Here is a 22862-nt window from a genome sequence, read left to right on the forward strand (position 1 = left end):
TCGTCTGTCTATTTCTCGCTCTCTCTCCAGTCTCAACTCAAGAACTGATCTTTCTATAAACAATGTGGATCATTTTACATCTCAAAGTCCTTGTGCCACTGAACTCAAACCAACATGTCTCATGTTGCATCGGCCACGACTCCATGTGTCCCCTTCTGTTTTCATAAGCAGCAGGAGAGTTTGATTTGCAATGTGCAGTCAGTGGTTTGGGCAGATAGTGGCTATAATGGCGTCTCCTACAGCATTGGTTCCAAACTCTGGTCCTCGAGTGCCCCCAACAGTACACCTTTCTGTTGTGGCCCCGAACAAGCACCCCTGATTCTACTTGTCAACTAATAATCAACTCCTTGACAAGTTGAATGAGGTGTGTTTGTCCGGGGGTTTAAACAAAAATGGGTACTGTTGGCAGTACTCGAAGACCGGAGTTGGGAACCACTGTCCTAGAGTATGCCCAGTGTTCAAACTTCTGTTTTGTATTATAAACGCTGTGGTAAGAATCTTCCAGCCTGTAATCAAATGCTGAATTAGTCTGTGAAAGGTTGTAGGCGACATGTGATTTGCTTTGCAAAGAGCCTCACACATGTGTTCTATAAAGCCACTCTGTAAAGTATCGCTTAGGCCTCAAGGTTACCCGAAAGACGTAGTCAGAAACATACAGCTGCGACTCAAATTACACCTTATTCCCCATATGGTGCTGTGTTTTTAAACCCTTGTGGCAGTCCTGTGTGGCTTTAGTCAATAGTAGTGTAATTTATATCGGGAATAGGGTGTCATTTGAGACAACCTACAGTACCAGTCTAAAGTTTGGACACACCTACCTCTGAGGGAATGCCAAGAGGTGTGCCTGTCATCAAGGCAAAGTGTGGCTACTTTGAAGAATCTAAAATATTTGTTTAACCCTTTTTTTTGTTGTTGGTTACTACAGTGTTATTTCATAGTTTTGATGTCGTCACTATTATTCTACAATGTAGAAAATAGTAAAAATGAAGAAAAACCCTTGAATGAGTAGGTGTCCAAACTTTTGACTGGTACTGTATGCGTGTTGGTTTACCCTTGTGAGTGACCATCTCCTCTGCCCAGCTACCTGTTCCCTGATGGGCGCGCCCAGAACCCAGACCTCACAGGACTGTGTGAGCCCTCGCCACAAGACCATATCAAAGTCACACAGGTGGGTCTCTCTCTCGCTCTCTCTTACATTCATAACCTTACATACTGCACTTCCTGAATCTCGGGTCCTGCTCTGTAGAGAAAACGTTTTGAAACTGAGTGAAAAATTGTACTATTTAAACTTGTCCAGTAGGAATATCTAATGTATTTTCTGTTTTTAAATGTTTTTGCTATGGTGTGCCCTACTGAACATGACCCTGGCTCCTTTTTAGTTGCAATATAAGAACCAAACAAAACTAAGGGTGCTTTTAATCTGCTCTATTTGTGTTTACTATACATGTTATCCTATGCTCTGGAAGGTCTGCTGAAATCCCATGGCTGACTATGTATCTCTGTGTGTATCTCTGTGTGTATGTCCTCAGGAGCAATATGAGCTGTACTGTGAGATGGGCTCCACCTTCCAGCTGTGTAAGATCTGTGCGGAGAACGACAAGGACGTGAAGATCGAGCCCTGCGGTCACCTCATGTGTACCTCCTGTCTCACCGCCTGGCAGGTACTGTACCCCTAGTCTCTTTCACACTGCTGGGTAAGGGGGGTGTAGGGCAGGTTGGTGGGTGTGTGGGTCAGTGGGTGCATGCATGTGCATTCTCATATAGACATGAATGTTCCTAATCCCTCTCTCGATTATTTTCTTCTCCTTCAGGAGTCGGAGGGTCAGGGCTGCCCGTTCTGCCGGTGTGAGATCAAGGGCACGGAGCCCATCGTGGTTGACCCCTTTGACCCCAAGGACCCCATAGGGGGCTCCTACGGGAGCTGCAGGGGTATTTTCGGGGCGGAGGGTGCCCCGTCGCCCAGCTACGACGATGACGACGACGACCGGCTGGAAGACCCCCACCTCATGATGAGCAAGCTGGCCTGTTCCAAGGTGAGCGTGGTCTAGCTGGGGCCTAAATCTGATATGGAGCCCTCTTCCTCCTTACTGTAGCTCCTGGGTGAAGTTTCCCCTAGGTACAGGTCTAGGATCAGCTTCCCCTCCCCCAATCTTAACATTTTAGTGGGGAAAATGTGAAAACTGACCCAAGATAAGTGTCTAGGGACAACTTTACATTACTCTTCCTCTCCCTGGGCCACGTTCAGCAAGGCACAACATAGTGGAACGTTCAGCTAGAAAGTAATTATTTGGGACAGAATTTTTCTCAAAGTTTACCTACTGAATGTTGGCACATAGCCTACTGTAATCCTTGTGGACTATAGATCTGCACCCCTGCTCTAAACTGAACTCTTCTGAGGAACTCTCTTTCTTTCACCTTCAGAGTGTAAGATCACATCGCTTTCATCTTTGACTTCTAAGGTTCCGGGTTAGCTTTGCTTCTTCCAGGTATTTGATGTGCAGGGCCTTTATTTTTCTCCTCTTGTGAGACAGAATCTTTCAGCTGTCTCTTTGTAACACGTCAGAACTCAGCCAGTGGAGTAAGCTTGAATAGACGAATACTTTGAGAGTGAGATTAGCTTTGATGTGATGGGAATTGTTTTCTTTGGTATTGAAGAGTAAGTGTGCAGTGACAAGTTTCCAGAACTTTCCCTGAGCTGTAGTGTGACGTTGCAGGTGGAGCGGCCCCCTTCGCCCATGTCCCTGGCGCCCCAGTCCTCCCTGCCCCCCGTGCCCCCCCGCCTTGACCTCCTGCAGCACCGACCGCCCAACCCCCCAGGAGCATCCAGCCCAGGGACCACATCCAAGGCAAGCTCTCTGCGCATTCACAGTCGAACAAATGGGAATGTCGCAAGTTGAAATGTGTGTGAGAGACGGGCCTATTTAGCCACTGTTGGAGGTTGAATAGAAATTAAAATAAGTAGTAATCATTTATATTTTGTATAGCACAGACCAAAATCCTCAAAAACCTTTTTTTTTTTAACAAAGTGTTTTTGGCATGACAGCTGTTAATTAATGTGCTTCTGTGATAAGTTGACAAATGCTCCTATGAAGTAGGCTACTGCTTCCTATGAAAACAGATGAAATTGGTTGTCCTCATGGTCTGTAATTGTGCTCTCCTTTCCTGTAGGCGTCCTCCCACCACAAGGACAAGCCTCTCCCCCTTCCCCCAGCCCTGAGGAACCTGCCGCCCCCTCCTCCACCAGACAGACCTCTCTCTGCCGGGCCTGACGGGTGGCTCGGCAGACGGCCACTACCCTGCACCCCCCTGGGGGAGCCCAAGCTTCCCCCGGCCCCGCCCAACCGCAACCTGGCTGACTGGAACCCCAGGCCGGTGCCCAAGGCCCCCGGACAGCCACCCGGTGTGGGAGACAGGCGGGGAGTCCGGGAGCTCTCCAACAGACACTCCCTCCCCCTGGCCCTACCGTCAGCCCTAGACGGATGCACAGACGGACAGCGGAACAACAGCTCGCTCAGTTTGGACCATCAGCTGGTGAAGGGAGCCCAGGTCTAATACTAGCTTCTGTTAAATGTGGTTTCACAGACATGGATTTCATCTATACCAAGAGTGTGTACAGTTGCATGTGACTGTGTGAGGATCATTTTTTTACATTTACATTTTAGTCATTTAGCAGACGCTCTTATCCAGAGCGACTTACAGTAGTGAATGCATACATTTCACACATTTCATACATTTTTTTTTCTCCGTACTGGTCCCCCGTGGGAATCGAACCCACAACCCTGGCGTTGCAAACACCATGCTCTACCAACTGAGCCACACGGGACCGTGAGATCACAAATGAGTATTTACAGAGATAGGACTTTAGCGGTGTCTTCTCTGTTCCTCCCCAGAGTTTTGGAGGCACGGCGTCTGGCAGTCACGAGTATGACAACCCCAAAGTGAAGCCTTCAGTCTCGGCCAATGCCATCTATGCTCTGGCAACAAGGTGCAGTACGCACACACCTCTCCCTGCTGTGTGAATCTTTTATATGATGTATAAGGCCAGGAGTTTTTCCTGACTGAGTGACTTTACCTGAGTTATAGGTATAGCCTATACTCAGAACCTAGAGTTTTCCCTGATCAGGTCCCAAAATCCCAATCTGTTTATATTACGTGTAACCCTCTCACTCCCTGCATTGTCAGACCCCATCCAGATCTGAAGCCTGTGGCTGGGGAGGAGACCTACGAGAGTGACGAGGAGTCCGACTACATGATCCCCACCTCTCGGCCCGTCCTGGCCCCCATGGCAGCCCCCCTTGTGGTGACAGAGATCCCAGCCCCCAACCCCCCCCAGCCCAGCTCTCTTAACTCATGGTAAGCACCCTCTGCCATTAAGACCCACTCATTGAGAAACGCTTAATTGAAAAGTTTCACTGTAATTTCGTTGATTACATTGATGATATTGTAGGTGTACTGTGTACATCAGTAATGTATTTTCTTATTCGGACAATTGATTGCACGTCAATAGCGAAAAACACAAGTAAAACAATATATAGAAAAAATCTGGCCATATGATGACATGTCCTCTTAGCCTCCTTCCCCTTCCTGTGTTTGATAGGCCCATGCTGAAGGACCTGGATGAAAGACCTCAAATGTATGAAGCCATGTATAACGTCCAGGCCCAGGCCCTCACAGCCTCCCTGCTTCACCTGGCCAGAGACTCGGGTACTGCCCTATCACAACACTATGGCTGTGTGCCAAATGGCACCCTATTCACTGCATAGTGAATTACTTTTGACTAGTACTTTATGGCCACTCGGTTCTAAACACCATCTGCTTCTGCTTATTATAAACACACATGTAGTATACCCCATCTTTGCTAGTTCAGCACTTCAGCTCTATTCTCATTTTACCCCACCGTTCTAGCCCCCTCTATTCTATCCCACTCCATTCTATTAAATTCCATTCTATTTGAGGAGATTAAAATGCCATTGTTTCATTTCACCCTTCTGACCTGACTGTGAATCCCTCCCTTCTCCAGATTGCTCTGATGTGCCCCCCCTGGCCAGTACCAATGGCCCTATCTGGGAGATCGCCTGCCCGGTCCGGGAGCTTCCCGAGGAGGTAGAGGAGGAGAACGGCTATGACATCCCCAAACCAGCGTTGCCCATGGCCCGACGCACCCTCTCCGAGCTGGGGGCCGCTGCCTTCAGCCGCCTCGTCATGGACAGCGAGCCCGGAGTGTCTGCCTGTAAGGCCCCCAACAACTGAGCCAGTGATAAAGTTCATTTGTAGGGTCAGAGTTTCAAAGGGGGGTAGTTAGAGCCGCATGTGGCTTCAGAGCCATGTGTTTCAGACCCTTATAGTTAATTTGTAGGGCGGGGAGTTTTTTCTGACCTCATCTGACCAGGAAACACGGGGCCCTAGGTAGTTTATTTGATATGGACCATGTACAACAAACGGTGCACCAGATTTGAGCTAAATAAATAGCCAATTCTTATCTGCAATTGTAAGATATAGGCTGTTACTAGAGCCCAGAGTTTTCCCATCCCAGTCATGGGTTGAGGAAAAACTCCTGGCCCAGTGCATCTCGAATGGTTGACCACCCCTGGGTATTTAACAAGGCTGTCCCTCGTGTATTCCAATATTTAAGTCTTCAAGAATTACGATTGCGAATCGAGATTTGGGCAGGAGTACTGAATTGTAATGTGGATGCTGCTTGTTGTTCTGTGGTTTGTGATGCTGTTCTATTCTCCTCCCTGTTCTTGTAGCCTTCTCAGAGTCCAGCGACGCCCCAGAGCGGCCGCCCAAGCCCCTCCCCCGCCGCTTCAACTCAGAGCGCCGGCGCAGCCCTATACCTCCTGTATTAGGCACTGGAGGAGGCGGAGGAGGGTCGGGAGAAGGAGGTGGAGGAGTAGCCAACCCCCAGATCACCAGCGAGATTGAGCATCTAATGAGCCAAGGCTACACCTACCAGGACATCCAGAAAGCCCTGATGATTGCACAGAACAATATGGAGATGGCCAAGAATATCCTGCGCGAGTTTGTCTCCATTCCCTCCACAGCGCACATTCTTACATAGTACCTCCTCTGCTCCAGCCCTGCCCAGCTCAGCCCAAAGCCCATCGCCTGCAGTACTAGCGCTTCAGTGCTAACTGGAGCCCCTGCAGTCTCCTGTCTGGAGCCCTCTCAAAGCTAGCTCAATGCTAACTGTGTGTGACTCCGAGCCCTGCACTCCATGTGATTTCTCAAGAGTGTCTAGATGCCTTTTGTAATGTGCTGCAGGGCCACTCTCCATATCCCATGTGGTGATGCTGATGGCTCATCCTGCAACCGAAGCTTTGGCGGTCTTTCTCAGTCGTTTTCGCGTCCTCCCGAGGCCTCTACCGAAATGTAATCGACACCTCGCAAAAAAAAAACATGTACGTGTGTCTATATAAGAATTTAATATATAACAAAATACATATTAAATGTGTATAATGTATACATATATATTTCCAATGAGTTCCGCTTCGAAGGTCTTTTTTTTTTTTCATGTCGTTCATGTTAAGGATAGATTGCAGAGGACAAAGATGGTGGTTCTTTGAAACCGCTCTGAGGGAGAGAGCACCCTTCTATAGTCCCCAGCCCTCACTTTGAGGAGAAAGACAGACTTGGTTTAGCGTGTAGAAGCAGGCGTTTCCTAAACATTTGGCAACATGTCCAATGTGGCCTTTAATGATATTGCTTCGGTACTTTCTGGGGAAATTAATGTTTGTGTGTTGCCTCAAAGTAGCATAATGTTAGTGTTAGAGGTCTGGACTGTCATCTCCAGCTAAGGTTGTAGCCCAGTGTGTGTTTGTGTGTGCGCTTTCAAGTGATCTACAGCTAAACCCACAGGGGATGTGGGTTTAAACCCACAGGGGATGTCTCTTTGTCTGGGGTGTGTGTTAGGTGTGTCTGGCCATTGACTTGGCTAGTAGGGTAGGGACGTGTGATGGCTGACCGAGTTCACGATTGACAATTTGACTTAACCCCGGTGAAAAGCAAAGCTGTGTTTTGACTGTGTTATTAGCTATATGCATCATTTTCTACTGTGGGTAGCATTATTTCCTACATCTAATCACCTCATCAGTGATTTCGATGACCAAACTGGGACTGGGAAGCCTGTGTTTAGTTTTTTTCAGTAAGACGGTTTTTAGAGGCAGTCCTGGCTCTGCTGTTAAGCCACACAAATGTGTGATGCTAACTTCGGGTGACTTGGATGTCTATGTTGGTGCAGTGGAGGAGGGGGTTCTCACTCCCACCCCCATTCTGTCAGATCTAATCAATCGAAGCCATCTGGGAGGTCCCGATTGGCCCATGTCCCAATCCCTCTTCTATTCCTGTGCAAAATGAATGTGGGTTAATCGTTCTTCCTTAAATGTAGTGCTCTTTCTAAACATAGTTCTCTCTACCAATCGTCTGAATGGGAGGGGCAAACTGTACTGAAATCTAATGGTGGGCAAAAAAGTATTGACGGATTCTATTAGAGGCCCAGTACCGGGCCAAGATTTGATGATGCATTGAACACAGCTCAGACATGAGGAGAGCTTTGTCCGAGACGTACACCGAAGCTGTTCAGCGTTGTGAGAAAAAAAAAAATGTAATCGATTTACTTTAATAATATATTATTATGATGATCATTATTGTTATTAATTCAGAAGTGCTTTACTGCTGCTACTATTGTTATTGCTATACTATTAAGCCTTAAATGTACATTTGTGAATATTGTTGTTTAACCTCCTCTTTTTTTTTTAAAGTGACAGTATCTAATTTGTGTTCTTTATTTGGTGATGTAGCATACTTGAAAATGCAAGCAGCTTGGGTTGTGCAATTCAAGCTGAATTCAGTTGTTTTCTTATCTTTGGTGTTGGACTGGATAGCCTTCAGGGGAATTATGGTGACATCATATTGACCTAAGTGTTAGCACCGGCAAAACAAACGATGTGATTGACGGAAAGGAACAGTGCCATAACTCAGTCAGATGTTTGTATTGTAAATGCCTCCACCTTAAAGGGGAGTACATCTAATCTAGATGGAATTGGGTGTTGTGCAAGCTTTGTTATTAAGGATCGTCTTAATTGCACAGCTGCAAAAAGCCCAGTAGCTTAGTGAACAAGGACATGTTGAGACGCACACCCAAAATGTTGACGAGTCCCCCCCCAAAAGGGAAAGAAAGTTTCACATTCTATATAACTCTTATTTATTTTTGTAAACCTTTCCGGTCACACATTGACAGGGTTATAAAGAGTGTTTTACTTTATTTTTCCTATAGAGATATTACAACCATTGTTTGGGTCAACGCAACAGCAGGGTTTGTGGACCAGTTGGGAATGTGGAAATTTTGTTCTCTGTTTTCACGGAGAGGTTTCCCAGGTTTCCCCAAAATCCCGGTTGGAAAATTGCTAAGTTTTAGGATTCCCCTCCCTGTTATTACCTCCTGATTTCAGGAAAACCTGGGAATTGTGGGAACATTTCTGGAATTTTGCAATCTGATCTGTAACTCAGGAATACCATATGTACATTAACCAGACAAGTGATTTTTCACATGGACTGTTCCGACTAGTCTTGACTCAATGAGTTGACAACACATTGTTAAACTAACGAATGCACTCATTTAATACAGTAGGTGCACCATGTTCCTGTATGACTGCATGATAGGTCTTCATTCACTTTGAGTGTTTTCCGATTTCAGTGGTTATAAGGGCCTTCAGAGTTTGAACGCAATCCACAAACTTCTATTTTTAGGGAGGCCATACTGATGAATATGCGAATGTCCACACTTATTGAATTTACAAAAGTAGCCTATAACTAATTGTCATCATAACTTGCACATCATCTTGTGCAGACTTCTCTTACATTGTTGGTTAAAATGTAAAAATTGCACTGGCTCAAATTCCCATATTTCTATCTCCAAGACAGGTACTATTGAGGTACATTGACTTCACCGTTAAAGGTGGAGAACCTCTGTTAATGGGATTGCCGCAATGGGCTGTAGAATCATCGTATAGGCTAGCTTCTCAACTGTATCTCAGTCTCCAGACTGGAAGAGGCTTATGGTGTCCTTTGTTTATTTTTCTTCTGTTCCTAGTTGCCTTGAGCGAAACGTTAACGTAACTTTTGAGTGCACCGTGTTCAATAGGGATTGTGAGGTTCACCTCCCGAGTGGCACAGCAGTCACTGCATTGCAGTGTTGCGGCGTCACTACAGCCTCTGGTTTGATCCCAGGCTATGTCATTACCGAGTCCCATAGGGTGGTGCACAATTGGCCCAGCTCCATCCGGGTTAGGGAAGGGGTTTGGCCGGTGAGGCTTTACTTGGCTCATCGCGCTCTAGTGACTCCTTGTGGTGGGCTGTGCGCCTGCAGGCTGGCGATGATTGTCAGTTGAACTGCGTTTCCTCCGACACATTGGTGCAGCTGGCTTCTGAGTTAAGCGAGTGGGTGTTAAGAAGCGTGGTTTGGGGCGTCATGTTTCGGAGGACGCATTACTCGACTTTCGCCTCTCCCGAGCCCGTTGAGGAGTTGCAGCGATGAGACAAGATCTTAATCACAGAATTGGGGAGAAAAAGAGGGGTAAAATTACAAAAATATATAAAGGGATTGTGAGGTTTCAGAACGGAATCGCTTTTCCTTTAATATTGATTACTGTACTGATTATTGTCTATGTATGAACATGTACAGTGCATTCGGAAAGTATTCAAACCCCTTGACTTTTCCACTTTTTATTTACAGCCTTATTCTAAAATGGTTTAAATAGTTTTTTTCCCCCCTCATCAATCTATACGCAATACCCCATAATGACAAAGTAAAACCTGGTTTTTATACATTTTTGCAAATGTATAAAAAACATTACATTTACATAGGTATTCAGAACCTTTACTCAGTACTTTGTTGAAGCACCTTTGGTAGCGATTACAGCCTCGTGTCTTTGGTATGAAGCTACAAGCTTGGCAAACCTGTATTTGGGGAGTTTCTCACATTTTTCTCTGCAGACCTTCTCAAGCTCTCTCAGGTTGGATGGGGAGCGTCGTTGCACAGCTATTTTCAGGTCTCTCCAGAGATGTTCTTGTCTGGGCTCTGGCTGGGCAACGCAAGAACATTCAGAGACTTGTCCCGAAGCCACTCCTGTGTTGTCTTGGCTGTGTACTTAGGGTCGTTGTCTGGTTGGAAGGTGAACCTTGGCCCCAGTCCGAGGTCCTGAGCGCTCTGGATTCGGTTTTCATCAAGGATCTCTCTCTGTACTTTCCTCTGTTTTTCTTTTCCTCAATTCTGACTAGTCTCCCGGTCCCTTCCGCTGAAAAACATTCCCACAGCATGATGCTGCCACCACCATACTTCACCGTAGGGATGGCGCCATGTTTCTTCCGTACGTGACGCTTGACATTCAGGCCAAAGAGTTCAATCTTGGTTTCATCAGACCAGAAAATCTTATTTCTAATGGTCTGAGAGTCCTTTAGATGTTTTTTGCAAACTCCAAGCTGGGTGTCATGTGCCTTTTTGCTGAGGAGTGGCTTCCGTCTGGCCACGCTACCATCAATTCCTGCTTTTTGGAGTGCTGCAGAGATGGTTGTCCTTCTGGATGGTTCTCCCATCTCCACAGAGGAACTCTAGAGCTCTGTCAGTGACCATCAGATTCTTGGTCACCTCCCTGACCAAGGCCCTTCTCCCCCGGTTGCTCAGTTTGGCCGGGTGGCCAACTCTAGGAAGAGTCTTGGTGGTTCCAAACTTCTTTCATTTAAGACATTTTTTGGAACCCTTCCCCAGATCTGTGCCTTAACACAATCCTGTCTCGGAGCTCTACGGACAATTAATTTGACCTCATGGCTTGTTTTTTGCTCTGACATGCACTGTCAACTGTGGGACCTTTATATAGATGTGTGTGTGTGCCTTTCCAAATCATGTCCAATCAATTGAATTTACCGCAGGTGGACTCCAATCAAGTTGTAGAAACATCTCAAGGATGATCAATGGAACAGGATGCACCTGAGCTCAGTTTCGAGTCTCATAGCAAAGGGTCTGAATACTTATGTAAATAAGGTATTTCTGTTTTTTATTTTTAATACATTAGCAAACATTTCTAAAAACCTGTTTTCGCTGTGTCATGGTGTGTTGAGTGAGGAATTTATTTTATTAATATTAAAATAAGGCTGAAATGTAACAAAATGTGTGAAAAGTCAAGGGGTCTGAATACTTTCCGTATGTGCCTTCAGAAAGTATTTATACCCTTAGACTTATTCCACATTTTGTTGTTACAGCCTGAATACAAAATGGATTACATAAACATTTCTAACCCATCTACACACACTACCACAAAATGACAAATTGAAAACATGTTTACAAATGTATTAAAAATGAAATGCAGAAATCTCATTTACATAAGTTTTCACACACCTGAGTCAATTTATGTTAAAATCACCTTTGGCAGCGATTACAGCTGTGAGTCTTTCTGGGTAAGCGTTGCACTCCTGGATTGTACAATATTTGCACATTCTTTAAAAAAAAATATTCTTCAAGCTCTATCAAATTGGTTGTTGATCATTGCTAGACAACCATTTTCCACTCTTTGCCATAGATTTTCAAGCAGATTTAAGTCAAAACTAACTCAGCCACTTGTGAACATTCACTGTCTTCTTGGTAAGCAACTTCAGTGTAGATTTGGCATTGTCCTGCTGAAAGGTGAATTCATCTCATTGTCCGGTGGAAAGCAGACCGAACCAGGTTTTCCTGTTTTGCCTGTAGTTAGTTCCATTCCGTTTTTATTAATTTTTTATCCTGGAAAGCTCCCCAGTCCTTAACGATTACAACCATACCCATAACATGATCCAGCCACCACTATGCTGAAAATATTGGGATTGGTTTGCTCCAAATATAACCCTTTGTATTCAGGATAAAAAGTGAATTTCTTTGCCACATATTTTGCGGTATTACAACAAGATGCATGTTTTGAAATAATATTTGTATTCTACACAGGCGTCTTTCTTTTTATTCTGTCAATTGGGTTAATATTGTGGAGTAACAACAATGTTGTTGAATCATCCTCAGTTTTCTCCCATCACAACCGTTAAACTCTGGAAACTGTTTTAAAGTCACCATTGGTCTCATGTTTAAATCCCTGAGCATTTTCCTTCCTCTCCAGAAACTGAGTTAGGAGGACGCCTGTATCTTTGTAATGACTGGGTGTGTTGATACACCATCCAAAGTGTAATTAATAACTTCACCAAGCTCAAACGGATATTTAATGTCTGCTTTTTATATACCAATAGGTGCCCTTCTTTGCGAGGCATTGGATAACTTCCCTGGTCTTGTTGTTCAGTCTGTGTTTGAAACTCACTGCTCAACTGAGGGACCTTACAGATAATTGTATGTGTGGGGTACAGGGATGAGGTAGTTATCCAGAAATCATGTTAAACACTATTATTGCACACAGAATCAGTCCATGCAACTTATGTGACTTGCTAAGCACATTTTTACTTCTTTATGCTTGCCGTAACAAAGGGGTTGAATACTTATTTACTCAAGACATTTTCAGCTTCTCATTTTTAATACATTTGTAAACATTTTGAAAAATATTTTCCACTTTGAGGTTATGGGGTATTATGTGTAGGTCCGTGACATAACATCTAAATTGTATCCATTTTAACTTCAAGCTGTAGCACAACAACAAAATGTGGAAAAAGTCAAGGGGTGTGAATACTTTCTGAAGGCACTGTAAGTGTATATTGTATATTTTTTCTACATACTATACCAATTTGTGCTACGATACTGTCACTTTTTAAAAATGAAGTGTATAGTTACTGATTTAAAATATGTGAAAATTGCTATGTTTTATTTCATTTTGCATTCCTGTACATGTCAGATTTTATATTCCCCCCCCCCCCCCCCAAAGGTTTTTGTTTACTTTTGTGAATCATTTTGTGCGCAGTGCCATATGTTTAGAAGTGTCAGTAATGTTCTCCTGATGGCTAGAATAAGGCATTGTCTGACGAGAGAACATGGTTTCAGCCCGTTGGTCTAACAATCTAAGATAGTCCAGTATTGGTTCTTACCTATACGCCTTCTCTGCCTATTGGACGACGTCACCACATTACACGTCAAACTCCTTTCCACAATTGGAATTGTTCCATTTTTTTTTACCAGAAGAGGGAGCTGTCTCTCCTCGATGTCGTTTTTCTCTTCAACAGTCAAGGCGTTTATTGAACTTTTTGATGGTTTTTAATGCTCATCACTTTGGAAGTATGCACAGTGCTATACTGTTTATTAAAAGAGTAGGTAAAGACGTCATGTCTCAGTTTAACGGTACTTATCCATAGCTGAACACAGTCCTTGAGCAATCTCTCTACTCTGGTTCACGCTGTTGCAGAAAAATGCATTTTCTTCAGCTATACAGTTTTATACATAACATGTTATTGGCTGCTGATTGTGCCCCAGGCTTGCTGTTGGCTTGGGCTTTTGGAGGAAATTTGGCCAATCCCAAATCAAACCCTAGCCCCCTATGCGCCTTTATGAGTAATATGGTAATTGCTCCCTCTTGCCTTCTGATAGGAAAATAGGCATTTTCTGCATTTTGTAGTTACCGAATTGCCGATGTGCGTAGGGGCTATGGGTCGGTTTGGGATTGGGCAAGTGTCCACCTCTCTCTCGCTGCCTTACTGCTTCAGCTTTTCTCACTACCAAGGTCTAAACTGCCAACAGTGCCCCGACGTCCGCTTTGGTTTAAAACATCTGTCTGTCCATGCATGTGGATGGTCCGATATGTGGACCATTTCAGAGTCCATTGTTTTTTATTATGCATTTTCCATTCTAAACGTATTTATTAATTTACTGCTGTACTCCTCCCCCAAAACTTCACGAAATCATGTTTTTATTTTCTGGAATTTGAAGCATTTTTCTTTTCTTAAAAAAAAATTAAATATGCATTGCTATGCTGCATTTATTTTGTCCATAATCATTTATCTTTATCATAATCTTTATTTCCACTGTATCCATTATCATAGACATCCCTCAATTTGATGCAATCATGTCTTGTCACTTGAATCACAAAGAAAGGACAAAGAGAACCTCAGTTGGGCAAATGCCGTGATTCTCCACCCTTCTCCCGAGTCCCGAAGCATGCAGTCATGGATTTAACAATATTGGAAACTCAAATGCTTACTCTTAATGCTTTTAAATCCATGAAGTGTGCACTGTGCAAATGCACACTTTGGGAGAAGGGTGGAAATCGGAACGAAACCTTGGACTTTAGGTTCTACGGTGAACTTGAACATGTTTTAATTGTCCACGTTGGTGTGCGCTTTTCCTCCATTTCATCTTCCAGTGATAAGCGGACAATCTGCCAGTCAACCTCCAACAGTCATCCCTGCGTGAACACACCTTGGTAAGAATCGTTAGCACCGTTGTAGTGTTCTTAAGAAAGGTCTAAGATCCGTTCTGCATATTGGCCCGGTACAACCAATTCTTGTTCCCCTCATCTTGGTATCGATTAAAAATAGAATAAAATTCCCAAATCCATCACTTATCTGAATATGTTTTAGTACTCTTGGGAAGAAATGTGGGAAACATGGGAGATGACCAGCTACTGTAGTACAGCATACATTCCTGACTTCACAAGCCGAAAGTGATCTTCTCTTTTAGCTATGTTTATATTTGGAGTATATACAGTATTCTTTCTATCAATCGCTTGCTAGTCCTGTTAAAAAAAAAAAAACGTTAAGTTGCAGGTTGTCAAGATGATGTACAATCTTTTCAGGCTTGAAGAGAGACACGTTTTTCATTGAAACATGCATTTTTATTTGACATTTACTTAAAAAACAAAGATTTTACAAACAAAAGGAATCCGTTCACCTGTCCTGAAGTTAATCGGTCTTTGCAAGTCATAGACCATTACAATTTTTTTTTTTTAATAATCAAAATTAACACTCATAGTTCTGGTCAAAAACATCAACAACAAAAAAATGGTGAAAAGGGGAGATATTGAAGCCCGTAATTAGACAGTACAGAACTTACATTTTACTTCAACTCCCTGACTGTCATACTTTTCTCCTCAGATTGTACCGTAACACATTTGATTGGGAGGACCATGAGTAAAACTGGTGGCCCTAATGATTTGATGCAGACTTAAGCAAGCCAGCTTTTAACCTGTAGTGTCTTTCGTTATTAATAGGAGTAACTCCTGGGTTGTGTTTTAACATGGCCATGAGCGAGCTCTGGAATCTTACCTGTTGTCTGGTGTAGAAATGTTAGTCGTCTGACCAACTGATAAAACGAATTCTTGCAATTTGGTTTGTAGAATGAAAACTACTAGGTATCAACATGCATATAAGCATAGCATTTCAGAGGGGTTTTGTGTAAAACACTATGAGTTTAACATTTAGTTCCTGTTCAGATGAAAGTCATGTAGTTTATATTGGAGAGAAAAACAAGAGAGCCATGCACTACTCTTGCTAGTATCACTGCTCTTTACGTATCTGCCTCAAGGCCTTCGTCAGGTTTTTAGTATTTTTATTTTTTACTCTGACGAAGGCCTTGAGGCCAATATGTGAAGCTTAGTAAAGAGCAGTGATGCGGATTTCTTCTTTTTTCTCATCTTATTCAACTGTTACCATGCACCTGCAACAAAGTTGGCTCAGATGTTCGAGTGCCTGTTTGAATTTTAAATTGGGGTAAGTTGAGCCATTTTTTACGTTTAGCATCACTCAATCAAGGAAAATATAGTGTTCTTTTCTAACAAAGTTATCTACATGTATGTCAGAATGTTGTGTATCCCTGGAAATAATAATAATGTAAATATTAGTTTTGAAAAACAGCTTGTCCAAAGAAAGTGTTCTCTCGGCACAACGTACGTATGGGGTAAGTTAAGCCGCCTACAAATGTATGTACTGAATGAAATATTACTACTACTCTTAAAACCATGTCTGACTTTATTTCCCAAACACAATTCAACACGATCACAATAGTTTTTTTTCTTTTCAATAATTTGAAGCATTTTAAACACTTTTTTTAACATAGGCCAGTTCCTGTTAACCCATATCCCAGCGATAAGGTCTTGCATTACGGCTTGGAAGAAACACTTACATTGGCTCAACTTACCCCAAGGCAAACATTTATCATATTAGCCCTCATGCTAGGTTTAGGACCTCATATTGAAGCTTATAGAGACCCCAACTGATGTGTGTGTATATAACAATCTTAAAATGATCTACTTTGGTTTAGATACAAGCATCATGAACCTGCTAACACAAACGCATTTGACTTGGTGAAAATACATTGTTTTTTTTGGAGCTAACTTGCTTACCACTTTTTACATGTGGTTTCTTCCTTCACAGACTCCCTGAAATGATGACTTCTTCCCATTTTGGTCAAATTATTTGTTTTATGTATGGTTTCATATAAACAAGGGTGGCTAAACGTACCCCTTTGGCTCAATTTACCCCACTCTCCCCTAGGTCAAAGAGCCATTTTACCTTCACTTCCATCAAACACGCAAACACTCCTTCACCCAACTTAAAACCAGAGATTCGCAGACAAAACATGACAAAAATGATCATAACAAACTAAATAAAATCAGTGCACTGGATATTTTCACGAAGAATGATAAAACAAGTGTGAAAGATTGTAAGTTATTCTGCTGTGACTTGTAGAATGAGGCTGAATGTACAAGGCAGACAGATGTTTACGAACTGGAAACATATCAGCATGATTCTAATCTCTTATTTACAAACAGTACAAGAACTAGACAGCAGTTTAGGGAAGGAAAAAGTAACCAATAACACTTTGGCTTCATCAGAGCTCTGCTATTGGCTCTTGTAGTACAAAAGAACCCAATCCTGGATATTTCACTACATATCCTTTCTTCCATGAATAAATCACTGTTTTGACCTGATTTGGATAGGCCTTCACCTATCCAAGTCACGTCAGCTCAGCGATCACTCCAATGAAGGAAAGCAGGAAGGATATATTCAAACAGGGCCCATCTCTCATAAGATAAGAGGAGGATACAAGGCTTTACATGTTCATTCACAAAGCCAAAAACAAGTCTAAGGTTAGTTTCAGGGGGTAAGTAAAAATGAAAAAGACTAAACTAAAATGGAATTCGCTAAATGATATGTGATGTCACAACCAATACTGAAGTCCACTTTGAGAACATAGCTCTAAAGGTTGGTTGTTGGTTTACATGGGTAGATGAAGCAGGCTGTATACATGTAGACATGGTAGGTAAGCCTGTCATTAGGCACCCATGGTGGCCCCATGGTTTCAGTGTACAGACTTTAGCAAAGTAGGAAGTCAAGGCAGCCAATCAGGCGCAGAACAACAGCAGGTGGACCTCTAGAGTAAAGCTAGCTCTGGTGCAGGGCGTTAGCTCACGTTCCTCCACTATGCTGCAGAGGAATGCGCCATAACGCCCTAGACCAAAAAAAGAAGCACCAAACCCAAAACTAGCCATGTCTTTTTAAAAGGTTTTTCTCTAGTTATTTTAAATAAAGAAATATATACAGGATATAATATATATACACTTCATAAAGAGCAGTTCCAGGCTGATCTTCAGTGATTGGTTGCCTGAGTTGGCATTTGGATTAAAATATATATATATATAAACCAGCCTTATTTTGTGCTCTAACTGGGTCTTATGGGTGCATAGAAGAAGCCCATTCATGAAAATTGCTAGGCTGATCCTAGATCTGCATGTTCTATGTTATGCAAATGATAAACGTGACTGAACATAACGTAGCTACCTCCTTTGTTAGCCACTGCCATGCTAAAGAACTAAAAATCTGGGATCAGGTTAGAGAACTGCAGCACATATCAGATGAGTTGTAGGCTACAAGGCATCAAAGGATCCATCCCACCCTGAGAGAGTGAACTGGACTGGGAGCAGCTGCAGGAGTCGCCACTTCACACAGCCACACTCACTTCTGCACGTCCATGTACTTATCACCCTTTACTCCAGAGGACGGACACACAGAAGTGAAACAATGTGTAAATGTGTTGAAGGTTGTACCATAGGACAGCGGGTAAGGATCATTCAACATCTTCAATGCAACATTGCATTGTATTAACCACTAAAGTTCAGATACTAAAAGATACAATTTTAACTAGCATTTGGATGAGTGGTTGTACAATTTATAAGGAAGGTAAAAAAAAATAGCCAGTGTCCATAGTTACCTGTTCACTAGTGGGCTTCTTGTCTCCGTTGACACCTAAAAGCACGGCCTCCTCCGTGTTGTCATTATTAATCTCCACCATTATGCTGTCCTTATTCGGTTTGGTACTAGAGAGAGCGCTCAGAGTCACCAGCATGACCAATGTAATACCCTTTTCACACTACTAAGCCAAGACAACCCGAGCTGGCCTGTTTATGCCTCCAACATAGTTGCGATACTAAAAAGAACAAGAAACTCTCTGAGCCAGCACAGTATGGTTCGGGTCAGCACAATAGTGTGAAAAGGGTATCTGATAGAAACGATAATGATACATCAGGTAAAATCATGAAGAAGAAAAAAAAACTATGACAAGGAGCTATTTTAGAGGTATCCTCTGAGCTTAAATTGTTGGATATGCCTATGTGATAAGGGGTCGTGATTCCAAAATATGGTTGCAAAATTACAAAAAACCTTCCCTAAAAATGCACAGCTCTTCCAGCAATTCTGGTTGGAGGATTCCTGGAAAACCTGGGAATTTTGAGAATACTTCTGGAGTTTCGCAAACCTTAAATAAAATAAAATTGTGGAAAACACACTTACAGATCCTGCTTGCCCGAACGCCCACATGGGATCTTGCCCTTCTTGTACAGGAAGTACAACACACTGCCAAGGATAGCCAGCAGGAGAATACAGATGATGATGACAGCGATGATCACACCGCTGCCCTCTGGTGGGACAAAGAAGAAGAGGCAGAACCACAGGTAATTTCCTGTCCGGTAATTGCTTCGTGACAACATCGTCCTCTTAAGGAGTTTCAGATTATAATTTTTTGTGTGTGTGTGTGTGTGTGTACATGCGCACGCACATGTGTGTGTCCATGTCATTCAGGAATCTCGCTTTTATCATTCAGAGACAACAGCATGCACAGGTGGTGGTAGTGATGAACAGGCGTGCAGTCTCTGAACAGGTTGTTCATCATGGAAGAAGTTATTTTATTGAGGACTAAAGATCAGTCAGAAGAAACACTTTCCAGAGTTGTGCTGCTTGGTTTCTCTGTCAGAGAATACCAACCAGAACTACAGTAGGAGGCAGCAGGACAAAGGGAGAGAGAAAGAGTGAGGGAAGGTAAAGAGGTGGATGGGTGCACTTGGGGATGGACCTCCCCTGGAGGAAGGATGCAGATTTAGATGGATGGATCCATTTCCATCAAGGTACAGAATGGGTGATACCACTCCATTCTCTCAGGGGGGGTTTGTACTCAAAATGCTCTAGATGCAAATGGAACTTTTCAGCCTGGTTTAACAAAAACATTTTGGGGGTTATGTTTCTGGTGATTCATGAAGCATCATTCAGAGAACATATTAAAGATGATAACATTGTAACTAACAAAGTATGAATATAAAAAAATATATAATTCCAGATTTCATCTAATTATATTTTTCCACTTGATAATTTATAAGTATCTCTCCACATAGATAAAGTTGTAATACTGTACTTTTTTAGACAGTATTACAAAGTCACAAACAGAGAGATCCTATTAAATTATCAATTATTCTATGTCACAAGTGTTGCCTCCTGAGTAGAGAGTACAAAGCCCTCCCCTGCATAGTGAATGAGGGTGCTGTGGAGAGAGTGTGGAGGGTGATGGTGGTGGCTGGGGGTTCAGTCTAGGCAGTGTGAGCTGGGTGGAGCGAGGTGTGGGCAGGGCAGCTTTCTAAGCGTGCTAGGTGGGAGGCAGCATCAAGACCCAGGACCAGAAGTCACAAACCTTTCTTGACTCTCTTCGGAGGAGTTACTGGGGTTACTGTTGTTACTGGACAAACCACACGGACACAGTTATCACGATAGTACAGCAGCTCTATGGCAACCTAACACTGTTAACAACTGCAACAACCGCCTTGTCTACTTAGCATGACCCTAATCACGTATCGCCTTGTTACAAACACAGATAGGCAGGAGACAGAAACCAGGAACGGCTCTGCAGTCTGCACCCTCCAAAAAATGCCCTAATGATTTCCAGGAGCGGCAGCGCTGGCTATTTAATCATATTTTGTCATCAATAAAACAACAACAAACAGGATTTTCCCTCAGAGGGACGGAGGCAATGATTTCCTGGTGTGACGTGAGCGGTCCACTGAGGTAATGGGAGTCAGAAGACTATGTTGAGTGCACTTTAACCATCAACACACAGCTACAGTTTCAGCCTTGCTCCTGGTCTGTGTGCAAACAAGACAGATCTTTATGCAATAGGGCGATATGCAACTATTTAGTGAACATAGTCCGAAATAGGATGACCGTGTAGTAAGAGTTCTATGGCCGGTTTCCTGGACCCAAATTGAGCCTAATACTGGACTAAAAAGCGTGCTCAATGACAGCCCAGAATATCCATTGAAATTGCTTTTTAGTCCAGGTCAAGACTAGTCAATCTATCTGTGTCCGGAAAGCCGGCCCATAAAGATTTAATTTAATCTAACATCTAATTATGACAGTTATCAAAGAACACATCAGGATGTGTTCGTATTATATGACTGATCAACACATGGAAAATAAGCAGCTCTCGCCCACCAGTTAGTCAATAAAAGGTTTCTCAACCATGACCGTCCTCACCAGTATAAACTTTAATACACCCATAGAGACCTTTCTGAATTCTGATTTTGGTCATTGCTAAAAGCACCCGTCGCATTTTTCCTTTTCTTTCCTTTTTTTCCCCTGCCTGACTCACACAGAAACAGCTAAACTAGACCATCAACCGCTCAACAGCAAAGTTATGAAAAAAAAGGTGCGCGCATGACTGATGAATGAAGTTCCTTGTTGCAATACCATGGTCGTTTTTATTGCAGTCACGCTGCACAGGTGATCAGATCTCCCAACGCTTGCCAAATTCTAAACATCCCATTGATATGATATAGCGATCTTCTGGAATGTGCAGCATGACCGCAATAAAGACGACGCGATGACAGTGAGTGTTAAATACTAAAAGAGTGGTACGCTTACCTGTAGTACTGGGATCTGACGAGGTCGTTTGGACAACTGAAAACAGGCAAAGGGAGAGTGACACTCTCCTGTTAGCACACTGACAGTTAAAGGAAAACTAGGAAAGGGAAAGGGGGATACCTAGTCAGTTGTACAACTGAATGCATTCAACTGAAATATGTCTTCCGCATTTAACCCAACCCCTCTAGCAGCTTTAGCTTTAGATGATTTGAAGCTCAGGTTTCTGTCATGTTTCCATTAATTAAATAATTTGGTTGTTAGTATATTCTGCCTGTTAATTTTCTCTTAACAGTCAAACCGGACATGTTGACATAAAATATACAAGACATGACAAATAAGACAGTGGACAGACAACTTACTGGCTTTGATGCTGAAGGGGAAGGAGTCTGTGCCATGGACGTTGTAGGCGTTGCAGTTGGCTGTGATGTCAGAGGTCACTTTGATGCTCACCACACTGAGAACCCCGTCCTCTGTCTGTCTGTGGGACACCTCCTTCAGGATCTAGCACACACAGTGAAATAAAGCACAGATAAGACCAGAAACCAAAACATTGTCTATGTCACAAATGGCATCCTATTCCCGATAAAGTGCACTAGTTTTGCCCAGAGCCCTATGGGCCCGGGTCAAAAGTAGTGCTTTGCAATGGGAAAAGGTGGCATTTGGGACAAACAAACGCAGATATATCTGTTCAGAAAGGAATGTTGAACATGAGTTGCTTTCTCTATTAATGTTGTTACAGGAAATGACCCAGGTACCCGGGATCGGAACAGATCTGTGTGTAAATAGATCAAAAGAAGAAAAAAACACACCATTGTCCCTCTTTCCTTCCCAGCCAGCCTATACATTGTCTGTATGAGCTGACTCAGAGAAGCCGGTCTGACTGTCTGTCGGTCTGTCTGCTTACCTGTGATTCGTCAGAGGAGCTCCAGGTGATAACAGGGGTTGGGTATCCTCTAGCATGGCAGCTCAGGTTTAGGAACTTCTCTGTGACCTCCTCCAGGACTGTGTCTGCTGACTCCTTGATCTCTGGGGGTCCTGCATGGTAGAGGGGGACGGAGGGTTAGTTGTGTCTCTGTGTGTGTGTGTGTGTTTCGCGTGCGTGTGCGTGCAGGCGGGCGGGCGGGCGGGCTTACCCTGTACGTGAACATGTAAAGAGCCACTGGTCTCCAGTCGTTCCAGTGAAGGAACATTCACCACACACACGTACGTCCCCGCCATGTCAAACACAGCGTCCTTCAGGGTCAGTGTGTGGCCCTCTGCAACTTTTTCTCCTTTCTACACACACACACACACACACACACACACACACACACACACACACACACACACACACACACACACACACACACACACACACACACACACACACACACGTCTATGAGGGAAACAATATAAATCAAGCAGCCACACCTCTTAAAGAACATTTCTGAGATTCGAAAGACATAGTCGAGACATATAGGGGGCTGTGGGAGCTGTTTTGTTAGACATTATCGATCATAGTCTGCTGCTGAAAAAAACATGTGTTATGGATTTACATCCTCTGACTTATTGTGGATCGAGAGTTACTTACCTAACAGAACACAGTGCGAGTTATTTAATAAGCCGCAGGTGCCTACCGGTACATTGAAACAAATGAACTTTACACAGGCTTTAACGAAACACGGCTTGTAACAAAAATAAATAGGCTTTAACGAAACACGGCTTGTAACAAAAATAAATAGGCTTTAACG

At 43.2% G+C, this 22862-nt stretch overlaps 2 protein-coding genes across 5 annotated transcripts in view; one reads left to right on the forward strand and one right to left on the reverse strand.

Moving 5' to 3' along the window:
• LOC106612473 (Cbl proto-oncogene, E3 ubiquitin protein ligase) overlaps positions 1–13934 on the forward strand; it is a 38239-nt gene extending 24305 nt beyond the window's left edge. Inside the window, exons 7-16 of the mRNA XM_014213633.3 lie at positions 1081–1168; positions 1530–1661; positions 1812–2033; positions 2715–2846; positions 3169–3546; positions 3891–3985; positions 4183–4353; positions 4598–4704; positions 5021–5230; positions 5751–13934. Coding sequence (XP_014069108.3) covers positions 1081–1168; positions 1530–1661; positions 1812–2033; positions 2715–2846; positions 3169–3546; positions 3891–3985; positions 4183–4353; positions 4598–4704; positions 5021–5230; positions 5751–6061 — 1846 coding nt within the window. The 3' untranslated portion in view covers positions 6062–13934. The remainder of the gene's footprint in view (positions 1–1080; positions 1169–1529; positions 1662–1811; positions 2034–2714; positions 2847–3168; positions 3547–3890; positions 3986–4182; positions 4354–4597; positions 4705–5020; positions 5231–5750) is intronic.
• An 830-nt stretch (positions 13935–14764) lies between these two features.
• LOC123723699 (cell surface glycoprotein MUC18) overlaps positions 14765–22862 on the reverse strand; it is an 81051-nt gene continuing 72953 nt past the window's right edge. For 2 of the 4 annotated variants that reach the window (XM_045724348.2, XM_045724349.2), the window contains exons 10-17: positions 22266–22407; positions 22037–22167; positions 21492–21633; positions 21133–21168; positions 19907–19951; positions 18739–18865; positions 18161–18266; positions 14765–17934 (exon numbers count right to left, since the gene is read on the reverse strand). In XM_045724348.2, the coding sequence (XP_045580304.2) occupies positions 17905–17934; positions 18161–18266; positions 18739–18865; positions 19907–19951; positions 21133–21168; positions 21492–21633; positions 22037–22167; positions 22266–22407 (759 nt within the window). In that variant the 3' untranslated portion in view covers positions 14765–17904. Of the gene's footprint in view, positions 17940–18160; positions 18267–18738; positions 18866–19906; positions 19952–21132; positions 21169–21491; positions 21634–22036; positions 22168–22265; positions 22408–22862 lie in introns of all 4 variants that reach the window. The other 2 variants (XM_045724350.2, XM_045724351.2) reach the window with 2 other exon arrangements.

This window comes from Salmo salar, chromosome 09, assembly GCF_965601325.2.
Source record: "Salmo salar chromosome 09, fSalSal1, whole genome shotgun sequence".
In the NCBI taxonomy this organism is placed as follows: domain Eukaryota; kingdom Metazoa; phylum Chordata; class Actinopteri; order Salmoniformes; family Salmonidae; genus Salmo; species Salmo salar.